This window comes from Anabrus simplex, chromosome 1, assembly GCF_040414725.1.
Source record: "Anabrus simplex isolate iqAnaSimp1 chromosome 1, ASM4041472v1, whole genome shotgun sequence".
Taxonomy (NCBI): Eukaryota; Metazoa; Arthropoda; class Insecta; order Orthoptera; family Tettigoniidae; genus Anabrus; species Anabrus simplex.
In genome coordinates, this window is record NC_090265.1 from 1,660,038,704 (window position 1) to 1,660,052,211 (window position 13,508).

A 13,508-nucleotide genomic window follows, 5' to 3' on the forward strand; every position below is an offset into this window, starting at 1 on the left:
GATGATGACCTTCAGACTTTCCACTCACAAACATTATCTTGAATGCATATTTCCAGATACTGTAACTCAAGATTTACTAGCCATGCTCTTCTTATGGATATTGGAAACTAACCAGAGCTGCATGAAAGCCCAGTAAAAATTACAGCAATGGTTTCATCTAGAATTACAACTATACTACAATGTATGAATACATATTACTACTTCTACAAAAACAGACAAGGTTTTCAAAAGCAACCATTAGAAGCTTTTACAAATGAATGCTTGTCAACTCATCCATGGTATTCCATGAGTGAGTGTTTGGAGACAAACTGGGCTACCCGTAAACAGCCTGAGACAATCAGTATTATCGACATACTTACAGATATACATCTTCATTACAAACTGTTAAACCTTTTAGCTTTCAGTCTGCAAGCCTCTGTGCCTCCATGTGGCAGTCCAACATTTTTTCGAGGCCTTAATAATTATGTTCAATAATTGCAAGGAAGCCTAAACCCCTCTACAACTAACAACTCTCCCCACAAAATCCTCCCCCCCCCCCCCTTTACTTAACATCTCTTTCCCTCCTCCCTCCACTTTCCCCAGCTTCCAGCTGACTCAACTCAACTGTCTGGCAGTTCCCACTGTAGTACACACTTGTTTATCTTTACGATTCCTCCATTCAACATGTCAACAAGAAGTAAGTCACAATTTTTTGGTCTTTTGCATTTGCACTGTTTTGCTCTCCCATGTTTTTTCTTTTCACTGCCTTTTCTATGAAATTCGTACCTTTCTTTCTTTTTCTCTTTTTGTAGATTTTAATTGGAATGTCCTACCACTCATTAAGTTAATGTAGAAAATCATTATTCCATGTCGACTCCAAGCGGAAACTTGTTTTACGTAAATGTATTGTCCACTGCATATTTTTAATTATTCAGCGAGTTTTCTCCGATTCAGACATAGAAAAGAAAATTCTCAAAAAAAATTGTACTTTTCTACAACATTTTAAGAAGATATTCCAAGTAATGGTTTTCTAAGAATAAGTGCCCAGACATATGTTTTATACTAAACTAATTACACCATTTTTAACTGATTCCTCCATCAAGGTTAACATTTGTTACATAACCATTTCTTGCTTACTTTTTAAACAGTTTTACTTGTACCATTTGTTTTTCTCACCATTTTGTCTCTGGATTGTATTTTAATATGTGGCTGAAGAAGGCCTAATGGCTGAAACATGTACCAATTTCTTACAATAATCTCTTAAAGGATTTTAATATAAGAATTGTATTGACTAAGGTGGCCATTTTAATTTTTTTTTTCCAGGCAAATTTTGTATGTTTATAACACATTGCTGACAGAAAACGAGTCTACTCATGTTTGGCTGGCTGAACATTGCCGACAGGTCCTGAGTTAACTCTTGTTCATGAGACTTGTGTACTGGAACTTCTGCAACTAACTGGTGGTCAAGGTTGATAGAATCACGGTGTTGAAGGTTTTGTTTATTTCATGTTACCTTGTTTTCTACTCTTCTTCTGTTTTATGATTCATTTTCTTTGTTTTCTGACCTCGTGTTTACGTCATTCAAAGAGCCATGTGGTGGGACAGATGGCTTGCCAGGTTGACCACGTGTTTAGATCCGGGCAAAGTATTTAATGAACAGAAAGCAAATTATTCCGAATGCCCAAGTAACATTAAAGAATGCAAGTTCAATATTACAAGATTGTGCAGGCTGTGTTCCAACAAAGGCAAATGGAGTGAAACAAGGTACATCTGTACAAGCTGCTGTATGCCTCTTCACAAAGATCACTGCTAAACAACCTACCACAACAGAAAACATTAGGACTCATTCAGAAGGTCTCCAATAAATTTCATCACAATCAGTATAAGGTTAGTGAAGCCAGACTCATTTGATTCTATGCATATGCTTTAGCATTAAGTTGTTCAGGAAATGGCTGAGCAGAAGGAATATGCAGTGCCAGGAGGCATTAATACTGGGGGGAAAAAATTAATGTTTCAAAGTCATACTTTATAACTTCCATTTCCGTGTTGACATCCCTCGACTGATTCCTATTATATAATGTTTTAAAGTAACGCATTGTGAAAATTATGAGCAGGCAATCTAAATGACTGCAAATTAAAATACATGCACACGGCAGCTGAGGCCATGATTATTATTATTACTATTACTACTACAACTACTACTATAAAATCTATTAGACTTGAAGTAAATAACGAGACCTGCCCTACACCAGATACCTAAAATTTAACAGGATTTGATCATTTATCCACAAAACATTTTCTTGAGATACATGTATTTTCACTCTCGGTAGTTTTACTTTCTGATAAAATATCAATGACTTTCAAACTTCAAAAGTGAAAGTAAAGTGGTGTAAGCATGGTCTGCTGATCAATCTATTCAACAGATTTGTTCTGAAGTCATCATTCTTCAATACAAGAATATTCACATGTCACACAAAATAAATAAAACTAACCTGTTCATCATCAGCATCTGTGAGGAACTCTTGCATAATATCACTCTCAGCTATGACTCGTACTGCACACACTTTTTCAAGGTATTGTTCTAAACCTCTTCGTCTCGCATCCAGCTGCTGTTCACTCAACCTAAAATATTTGTCACGAAAACAAAAATAAATCTGGTGAATAATTCCAATTATTTTAATACTACTATACTGTATAAAGAAATTGCATTTTAATTTAAAAGTAAATGTGTAATGACCTTTAGTTAGATTAAAAATGTAAAAGACAAAACTTCGAAACACCTACCAGATTCTCAGTTATCTAAACACAAGCAGGTTAAAAATGCCTGTATCACATATTTCAGGTAATGAATTTTGTGACTGTGTTTTCAAGAAAAGATGGAGTACATGAACTCTAAAGAAGAATTATTGAACTAAATTGTATTGTAATTTTGAAATGTGTTAGAAAAATTTAAAAGGATCCTTATTTTTGAGGCAGCCTATACCACACGTGCAGTTTACACTGATGAGAACTTTCGTGTCGCAATAGAAATGTTCGAGAACTTGTAAAAAACTTTATCATCAAAAATGTAGTTCTCTTTGGTCACAATAAAAGCTCAAGATTCCAAAGAAAGTTAAAACAAATGTAAAAATCACCGTATCCAGAAAGATAAATTTGGCAGAACTAGAGAGAGTATTAGGAAATGTAACTGAAGCAGAAAAGGCAATCAAGGAGAGTGATTTAAACAAAGCCCTAGCAACAATCAACAATATGCTAAAAGCAAGTATAACCCACAAACTGAACACAAGAAAAGCTCAACCGTGGTTCGACAAGGAGTGCTACACAGAAAGACAAATCACATTAAATGCGCTGCATAAAGCCAAGATGACGTCAACACCAGAAGACCTACAAATATATGGTGAAAAACGAAAATATTACAAGAACCTACTAAAACAAAAACGTACTCAATACATAGAGAAAGAAGGTGAAAAAACTGCTGAAGAAGCAATAAAAGACCCATATGTAGCCATCAGACCCAGAAGATCATCAAGAACTAGCAACGTAGAAATAGGAACCTGGGAAACGCACTTCACTCATATTCTTAACAATGCAAGGAAACAGGCGGCGTACGAAACTGAATACAACAACCAGCTTGAAGCGCTACCTCCCATCACCAAAGCAGAGGTGTTAGACACTATCAAAGCTACAAAATGCAAAAAAGAAGACAGAAGAAATTCCGCTAGAGTTCTACAGCACAGATGCCATGTTGGATCGAAATTGGACGAACGCCAACCAGAAGCTAAGACATGTGATAATAAAACTAGCAGTACACGGGTACCACCATAAAACATGTAAAAATATGTCTTATCACGACCCAAATGAAAAATGTGAGTGTTCGCTGTGTGATCAGTTCTGTGACATATATCACATCACAAGATGTAAAAACAACAACAAATCTCTATGCGATTATAGCAAAGACTAAAACAGTCAATAATCTTTGTAATGTACATTCGTGCGCTTTTTTAATAATAATAATAATAATAATAATTAACAACCATGGTAATTGGTGAAAATTTATGTCTGAATTGTAGTGAGCTTCCCTGATTGGCTTTTTGCATGTTTCTCAATTTCCGGCCTTCGGCTCCTTGTTGGGAGCAGGGCTCTTGTCCGCGTCCTTGGATTGTTGTACGGCTTAACAGCCGGATGCACTTTGGGTGTCATCCTGTCAGCGGGCTCTAGCCACCTCCTCTCGAACTTTAAATTAATATGTAAATTACTTTTTAGATCCGGAGTTTACCTTAGACCTTGTCTTTAGCCACCTTTCTTGTAATGCCTTAGCTCTGCAGCTAGGCATATCCTTTTGATTTTGGAGGCAATTCCCTTTCCTTAAATTAACATATTTGGTTGTTTACATGTAAAACTAATTTTCCTCGAGGAATGCCTCCCGTAATTCCGTTTCGATTTAATGCATGCATATTGGAGCTATGCATCTTTCACTGAAGCGTATATGAAAGGCAGCAACACCAAAGGCCTCTGCATTAAGTTTTTAAATTCACATTTTTTTTATTTTCCTTGTAAATCAAATTGTAAAGTTGATTCAATTTTCTTCAATACAACTTTAAAAGATTACCGTCTGTAATTAGGATGCCACCGGTTATGTTTCATTGTGCACTTGTGTGAAGAGTTTTGCGTTTTCAAGTTAAATATGGCTTTAAAGAAAAGTAAGGTACCGGGCGAGTTGGCCGTGCGCGTAGAGGCGCGCGGCTGTGAGCTTGCATCCGGGAGATAGTAGGTTCGAATCCCACTATCGGCAGCCCTGAAAATGGTTTTCCGTGGTTTCCCATTTTCACACCAGGCAAATGCTGGGGCTGTACCTTAATTAAGGCCATGGCCACTTCCTTCCAACTCCTAGGCCTTTCCTATCCTATCGTCGCCATAAGACCTATCTGTGTCGGTGCGACGTAAAGCCCCTAGCAAAAAAAAAAAAAAAAGTAAGGTAGAAATGTTTTAGTAATTGATGTGCAGCAGCACAGATTCTTGTAATGTCAAATTTGTGTTTTCTGAAAGTCATGCATACAAACCTCATGGTTCATTTACATTATTCTTTGTTACACCTTTATTGGCAAAAGTTTTACCTTAGTTTTAATTTGCTGTTGTTCTGTTTTCATGTTAAGCCTTCTTTTAATTTGTCAGTAAATGTCGACTGAAGGGTAAACGCATTAACGTTTCTTTCCCTACAACGTCAAGTAATAGTCCATCCTCTTAGGGATCCCAGCCCGTTTTCCCACATCCTTCACTAGTTGTCATGTTGGTAATCCTGTTTGTTTTTGTATCTAGCAACGTGTGTCTCCGAAACTTGTGATGGTTATAACTGTTGTCTAGTCATTTGATATATTTCCCTTTATCCTTATTATTATTGATTTAAATGTGTTCTTTTCATTAATGTTGCCTGTTTTGGTGTGACAAATTTCTTCAACTAGCATCATCCTCCTAGTTAAGAATCATTTGTCATCAATCACACAAATAATGAAAACACACATGCTGTTCATGAAGATTATTTTACCATCTTTGTATCATTAAATACTCTTCTCAATTATGATAAATCTTCAAGAGACTCGATGCAATCCAAAGAATTGCCCTTTTCTCAAAATTCCAGACAGATTGACAGAGTTACAAAGGAGCAGTAATATAGTACGTGCTTCCAGCTCCCCTGTTAGGAAATAATCAATTCCAGGACACACTATGTCAATGCATGGGTCAATAGAACATCTACACATGCTGCAATAGGGTTAGCAGTTAATAATCAAGAGCTTGATAGATTTTCTTAATTGAGATTGATACTCACGTGAAAGGCCATTTTCCAGGCAGTTTAGGAAAGTTGAAACCGATGAATTCCTTCTTAAGATTGAGGTGTAGATTTGAGAACTCCCTATACCTCCGGGAGCACAGATGTCGCCCTGCCATGTAGATATTAAACACCTAATAACATATCAAAATACTACATCATAGTTCAGAAACAAAACATAAAACCTCTGCACTAAAATAGGAAAGTATTAAACAATCAGAACAGAATGGAGAAGAACTGGAAATTCATATGTAACTGTCACCTAAGTCAATGCTGTCTAAACTGTCTAAACCAGTAATTCCAAAACTTTTTAAGCTGGTGCATTTCCCCTGTAAGCTCTGCAAATCCTATGCCCCCCCAATAAAATTATTACAATATTTATTTTTCTCAGAAACATTTCCTATGAATTGTTACCTGCAAACGCTCCAGTGTGTCACAGCAAATATTGGAGCAATTGACTTCCAATCCTCGTAACTAAAGATAAATCAATGTCTATTGAGTGTTTTACTTCATTCTTGGTCTCCACCATTTGTGAATGTAAAATTCACTATCTTTGTAGAATTTCATTGTAAGTGAGCTGATATCCTTTTGTCAAACAAACAAACAAACAAACAAACAAACAGTGTGCTGCATTAAGACACATTTCCAGTAAACACAGTTGTATAATGCGAATATAGTGAACTACTGTTAGCGATGACCAGGAATTCGAATGCTCAGTTTTGGTCTGATAGTTTTACTTTACGAGTGTGAAATAAAGATGAAAAATAAAAGGAGGTAGAAAGGAAAAATGAGACATCTTTCCTTTGTAGTGTATTTTTACTTCTTTTCAATCTTCTAACTTGTCTCCTTACCGAGTATGATATTGCTTCTACTTGTGCCAGGTTCCTAACTTTTATATTTCCTGTCTGGACTTCCCTGGTCAACTGCTGATTCTGTTTGACCACTATGTTATTAGGTTTGCAAGGCCTAGAGAGTATTTCATTTTCATGCTCTTCGTAGCCCTTCCCCTCCTTCTGCCAATGCCTTCATTCTTCAAAGGACTGTACTTCTTCCTTTCTCCTCATGTAGTTTCTCTTAAAGTAATAATCACCACCATCAATAGTTAAACTTCCTGTGAACTCATTACCATATTTGAATTACTGACCATGACAAAAAGAATAGCAGAATCTGTTCTATCCTGGCAGACTTTCCCGATTATAACTGTTAGGAAGTCTGCAAACCACTGCAACTGCGGTGTCTTTGGTTTGCATAATTGTAATTAGGGCTTAGACTGAAGTTTAAATGTTACGTATCACTCTGGTAATTGCCTGGAGTTGAATGGGAAGCTATGGATAACCACTTAGCGACAACACTATCACCGAGGATTATATCTTTAATATCCAGCTTCTAACAAATAGGGTAAACAAAACCATAAATTTCACAAGGCTGGGGGAGGGGGAGATACTGATAAGGATGAGTAGTTTAGTAAACAATCAATCTTTCAAAATTCTCATTCGACCAACTGCTACTTACAATTGTAATAAATTTCCTAAATGAACAACAATAATAATAATAATAATAATAATAATAATCAAATATTAGAAAGAAGAATTATAAGGAAAATATTAGGTCCTCTAAGAATTGCAGAGTTTTGGAAATTAAGAAGTAACAATGAAATTTACCAGAACATAGAAAACATATCAGAAACAGTAAGAAAAAGGAGATTGCTATTTCCTGGACACATTTACAGAATGGATGACAATAGACTAACTAAACAAATCTTCAAGTACCTTTGGGAAAAGAAATCAACTACCACCTGGATTCAAGAAGTCAAGAAAGACCTGGAAAGGAACAACATACGAGAAGAAGAATTATTGGAAAGAAAGATTTTTAGGAAGAAAGTCTTACAAATGGAAGGATTCCAAGGGAGGAAGAAAAAGAAAACAGGCACAAAGTGGACTGAAGACAGGAGACAGGAAAAAGAAGCACAGTGAAACAATGAAAGAATACTGGAAGAAAAGGAAAGAACTAAGGAGGAAGAATTGAAATTGTAACGTGGTCCTTAGAAGGCCGGAACGCAAGAAGAAGAAGAAGAAGAAGAAGAAGAAGAAGAAGAAGAAGAATATAAAAATACAAAGTATTGCTGAATACTCACCACATATCGCTCACCACCCTTCTCCAAGTAGTGATAGTCCGGTACCGATATGGGAAGCGATCGCTTCTCACTGTAGTCGATATACGTGAACCCCGTTGGGTCTTCACTTGGTTCGAGACGCTCTGCTTCCTGAAAAATGAAGAGTTTGTGCTGTTTTAAATAGTTTCTTTAATAGATTCAGACAAGTCAATACAGGATCAAATAAATACCTATTATCGTTAAGCTTATCAACAATAAACAATTCTGTAATTGCAAAATAACTGTAGGCCTATAGTGTAATTGCAATTTTCTTTGTCTGTTCTAAAAAACTATCAATTTCTCAGCTTCATCTTCTGATGACTACCCACCCAACTTGGAATGACTTCTTAACCTTTAAATAGTACTTCTTTCAGATCTGAAGGTTCACAAAGTGTAATGCTTCAACCAGAGTAAATTTTCTACCAGAGGATATACAGTATACTCCAGTAATTGAAAATACTGACCTACTCCAGCCTAGACAACTAACTTAATTCACTACAAATTTCACGGTATTCAAAGCAAAACCTTTTTTCTTTCTTTCTTTCTTTCTTTCTTTCTTTCTTTGTTTGCTTCTCCAAGGGCAACTATATAGCATCTGGTTACCTGCTTGCCTCAAATAGAAACCTTTAGCAATATATGTCACTTTAAAGCTTCTCAGTCTGATGAAAACACTGATTATAACACATATAACACTATAATATCCCTGTAAAAAATTACACACTATAGGCTAACAGCCATGATAAAGAGAAATTACAGTACTTAATGTTTCCTAGAATAAGCAAAATCTGAAAATAAATATGGACAACTTCTTGGCAACAAAATTATTTGGATACATGTCAAAGAAAATAAAGTTTAATTATTTCCTTTTTTTTTCTTTGCTAGTTGCTTTACGTCGCACCGACACAGATAGGTCTTATGGCAACGATGGGACAGGGAAGGGCTAGGAGTGGGAAGGAAGCGGCCATGGCCTTAATTAAGGTACAGTCCCAGCATTTGCCTGGTGTGAAAATGGGAAACCACGGAAAACCATTTTCAGGGCTGCCGACAGTGGGGTTCGAACCTACTATCTCCCGAATACTGGATACTGGCCGCACTTATGCGACTGCAGCTATCGAGCTCGGTATTTCCAAATTAATAACTGGTTGGACCACCCTACTGTTTTATAGCCTCCATCAAACATCATGACATGCTGTGCTGAAAGTGTTTTGTTTTTTATGAGGAGGTTTCCCCCCATTCTTTGAGCAGTTCCTATTTTACTTATTACGGAGGTCTAGATTGAACCTTGTCATTAAGTTCAGTGCACAGGTGTTCAATCAGGTTTATATCTGGACTTTGTAGTGGAGGATGGAGCACTTCAGGGCAATTCTAGAAGCAGATACATCTGAACAATATGGGGGGTTATGCTTGGGGTGGTTGTTCTGATAGAACATGAATTTCCCAACAATTTCAAGTTTTTCTGCACTTTTTTTAAATGTAAATTTTGGCAAAGAATGTTTAGGTAGCCTTCCTTTTTCAAGATGTCTTCAATAAACACCAGCTCGCCCACACCCAAAGCTGGCATACAGCCCCAATACCATCACATGTACACCACCATGTTTCACAGTCCTAATCAAATTGTTATTTGCTAGCTCTTGGTTAGTTTCTCTCCAGACTAACAGCTTACCATCTGAACCATGCACGCTGACCTTGCTGTCATCTGCTAACATATCCTTTTCCCACCAAAGTTCTCATTTATCTTCGTACTCCTTCGCAAACTTCAATCGTTTACACCTATTTCTCTCGCAAGTGTGGGCTACATTCGTGCGACTCTACCGTTGCAGCCAGCTTTTATTCAGAGTCGTCCTAATGGTTTGGCCACCTTAGGAGTACTTATCCTAGGATTATTATTTGTCTCACAGTCGTTCATTCTTCAGACTGCAAGGACTTTGGGACATCCAACGTGTTTTTCACCCCTGTTCTGTCTTTATTCTTACATCGATGGATGGTATCAGCCAATGAACTTCTCTTCATTTGAAGCAATTTGATGATGATTATGATGATGATGATGGTGGTGCTTGTTGTTTAGGGGGCCTAACATCTTGGTCATCGGCCCCTATGGTACAAAATGAGACAAAGTGCAATGACAATTTAAAAGTAAAAAACGTCCAAAATTCATCCACTGACTACAATTTAAAACGTGATGATGAAGAATGAAAGGATAAATATGAATTTAAAATAATCAGCAGAACCAACTCACAATAATGAATGTTAAAAATAATTCCAAAATCGATCCACAGGCTAGAATTCAAAAAGATAACTAACAATGACTATGAACTTAAAACAAGCAGTGGATCTGACCCGCAATGCTTTACCTTCCCAGAAACTATATTGAAAAATTAGTATTACTGACCAAGGGATTGCTTACAAAGCACAATTCTGAATCAATGATCCTTGCTGTCCCAAGGGGTCCAAAATCCAGATCAACGGCCCCTCATAATAGTACTTATTGCTAGTAAAGTAGAACCATGGTATTTTTCAAGTTGCAGTACTAATCAATAGTAGTGTGGACTCACGGTGTTCCAAAAGTTATGGTACTACTCACAACTATTGTACGTCGCACAGGTAACGCAGACCTATGGTGTTTCTCACATTACGGCGCCACTCGTAGGCAATGCAAACCCATGGTGTTCCTCACATAGGTGTACTAATCATAGGGACTCAGACTATCCCGTGGTGTTCCTCACACAGTGGGTACTCATCAAAGGCAACGCAGACCCACAGTGTCGCTCATATAGTGCTACTAAGCACAGGTAACAACCAGACCCGTGGTGTTTCTCACAATCCTGAGGCAACGTAAGTCCATGGTGTTCCACATATAGTGGTACTAATCACAGGTACTGTAAACCCCAAACCTATTGTGTACCTAACATAGTGTACTATTAGCAAGTACAGGCGACCCATGATTTTCCCCACGTGATGGTACTTATAACAAGTAGTTTCATGGCTCTAATTCAATCATCCCTTAGTAGCCTTTTTTAGTCGCTTCTTACGATAGGCAGGGGATACTGTGGGTGTATTCTTCATCTGTGTCCCCCAGCCACAGGGGGTTTGAAGCAATTTGGCAAGGTGTCTAATGCTTTTGCCTTTCTCATCATGCCATACTACTAAATGCCTTTAAGTTCCAATGCTGTTTCAATGAGAGCACAGTCAATATTAAGCTCACTGACATGTTGCTGGAACTCTGTACCTTCAAGAGCACTACCCTGTAGGGCTGAACAAAGCAGGATGAGAAACTGCCGGAATAATTCTGCTTCATTAAGAAACTGTCATCTCTCATAACATGATCTATATTTACATAATATATTTAGGTAGTTCTATATATAATACAGATAGGTTCCTTCAATGACGTGTTCTAACAAGGGAACTGCCCATTCTGTCATATCGAAATCGACAATGAAATTTGGTAGAGCGAATGAGGGGTCCATAAGAAAGCAATGTACAAAAATGTAGCTGCCATTTCGATCTATAAGATCCTGAAATCGATACGGAAATGTCTAATACAACTGCACCCGTCAGCGTATAGCTCGACGTGGACAGCCCCGGTGACGTGACCAGCTGAAGCGACCGGCTTACCGTGAGCTTTCTGCGCTAGCCAGTTGACACATTTTCCTTTGAAAGAACAGCTAAGAACGGCTAATGTTCTAGAGTATGTTTTACGTTATTTCCGTGAAAAAGGGTCTCATCTCTTCCCATGAAATCAGAAGAAAGGGAGATGGATCGACATGTGTTCGAACTAATTGAAAAATCATCCCATGGATGCTAGCATCGTCTCGAAGTCGTATCTGAAGAGAAACAGTGAGAGAGAAAGTGACAGTGAAAGCAGCGACACCTCATCTGCATTATCTGAAAGAGAATGCAGCACACTACTGCCAGGAACAAGATGTGTTATACGGATCCGATTTTGAGCCCCGATTCTGATTTCCGTCAATCCAGTGAAGAGACACCGCAGTCACCTAGCAAGTCTCTTAGTTCAAACTATGCTTCTAGTCCACAGAAGAAAGTGAAACAAACCGTAGATCTTGCGTACAAGAGAAAAGCTGTAAATTTATGGTTAAATAAGGGGAGTAAGAAGTGGCTTTCCTTATTCACTGTTCGCAAAGCTGTCGTAAGGTGACGTCACTACGACAATTGTACAGGTGGAGGCAGTAGTGTAGCCAGGATGGGGGGGGGGGCGTTCATCCAGAATTTTATTTTGATAGGTGTCCAAACTTCCATAGTTTAGGTGGTGTAGAATACCGAAAAAGGAAATGGGTGTCCTTGGATCCAAGTAAGAGTGGTGGATTTGTGCGGATTCCGGAAGCTAATAGTATTTTTCTTCTTCTTCTTCTTCTTTCGCTTCCCCCGCTTTTCCCACATCTGTGGGGTCGCAGGTGCTAACTGTGTCGCACATGTGGATTTGGCCCTGTTTTACGGCCGGATGTCCTTCCCGACGCCAACCCTATATAGAGGGATCTAATCAGTGTTGTGTGTTTCTTTGGTGGTTGGTGGTGTAGTATGTTGTCTGAATATGAATATGCTGGGACAAACACCTAGTCCCCAGCCAGAAGAATTAATTAGACGCGATTAAAATCCCCGACCCAGCCGAGAATCGAACCCGGGACCGTCTTAACCGAAGGCCTCAACACTGATCATTCAGCCAATGAATCGGACTCCGTAATATACATTATATATAAAATGCTCAATAAAAGTGCATTCGTTAAAACTCCTGAGGTGTCTGGACTTCATGAGCGACAACCCCCCCCCGCCCCCGTCCCCCGTCTACCTCTGTTACTCCCATCCAAACATAACTGCAGCATTTCATATATTCCGAGTACAAGTGAAATGAATGCAAGAATAAACAGTTTGAGTAAGGATGCAATATTCTGGTTTAGAATAAATACGGTAATGTTATTATAATAATGGCCATGTGATAAGCAATAAAGAAGTGACATTTTATACAAATAATGCGGCAAAGATATACACACACACACACGCGTCGAATACAGGTTCCTCGTCCTTCTTGTCCATGGCTAGATGATGAAGGCAAGAGAATGATGGCCCACCGTGACTCGTTATTTCGACATTATAAACAAACCTAGATGACACAGACTTCGAATCTTACCGCATCTTAAGAAATCGCACAAAGCAGTTAATCAGAAATTTTAAAAAAATGTATATATTTTCGGAATTTAGCTAACAACTTAAATTCTAATCGCGCACGGGACCAGCTTAGAGCTCTGAACCGGGCGAGTTGGCCGTGCGCGTAGAGGCGCGCGGCTGTGAGCTTGCATCCGGGAGATAGTAGGTTCGAATCCCACTATCGGCAGCCCTGAAGATGGTTTTCCGTGGTTTCCCATTTTCACACCAGGCAAATGCTGGGGCTGTACCTTAATTAAGGCCACGGCCGCTTCCTTCCAACTCCTAGGCCTTTCCTATCCCATCGTCGCCATAAGACCTATCTGTGTCGGTGCGACGTAAAGCCCCTAGCAAAAAAAAAAAAAAGAAGAGCTCTGGGAATAGGAAAGCATCAACAGA

General features: G+C 38.4%; 1 protein-coding gene across 2 annotated transcripts in view; it reads right to left on the reverse strand.

The window, feature by feature from the left end:
* Window positions 1-13,508, reverse strand: part of Snx27 (sorting nexin 27) — a 514,072-nt gene that overhangs the window by 72,306 nt on the left and 428,258 nt on the right. For both annotated transcript variants that reach the window (XM_067138378.2, XM_067138379.2), the window contains exons 3-5: window positions 7,938-8,066; window positions 5,804-5,937; window positions 2,472-2,601 (exon numbers count right to left, since the gene is read on the reverse strand). In XM_067138378.2, the coding sequence (XP_066994479.1) occupies window positions 2,472-2,601; window positions 5,804-5,937; window positions 7,938-8,066 (393 nt within the window). The remainder of the gene's footprint in view (window positions 1-2,471; window positions 2,602-5,803; window positions 5,938-7,937; window positions 8,067-13,508) is intronic.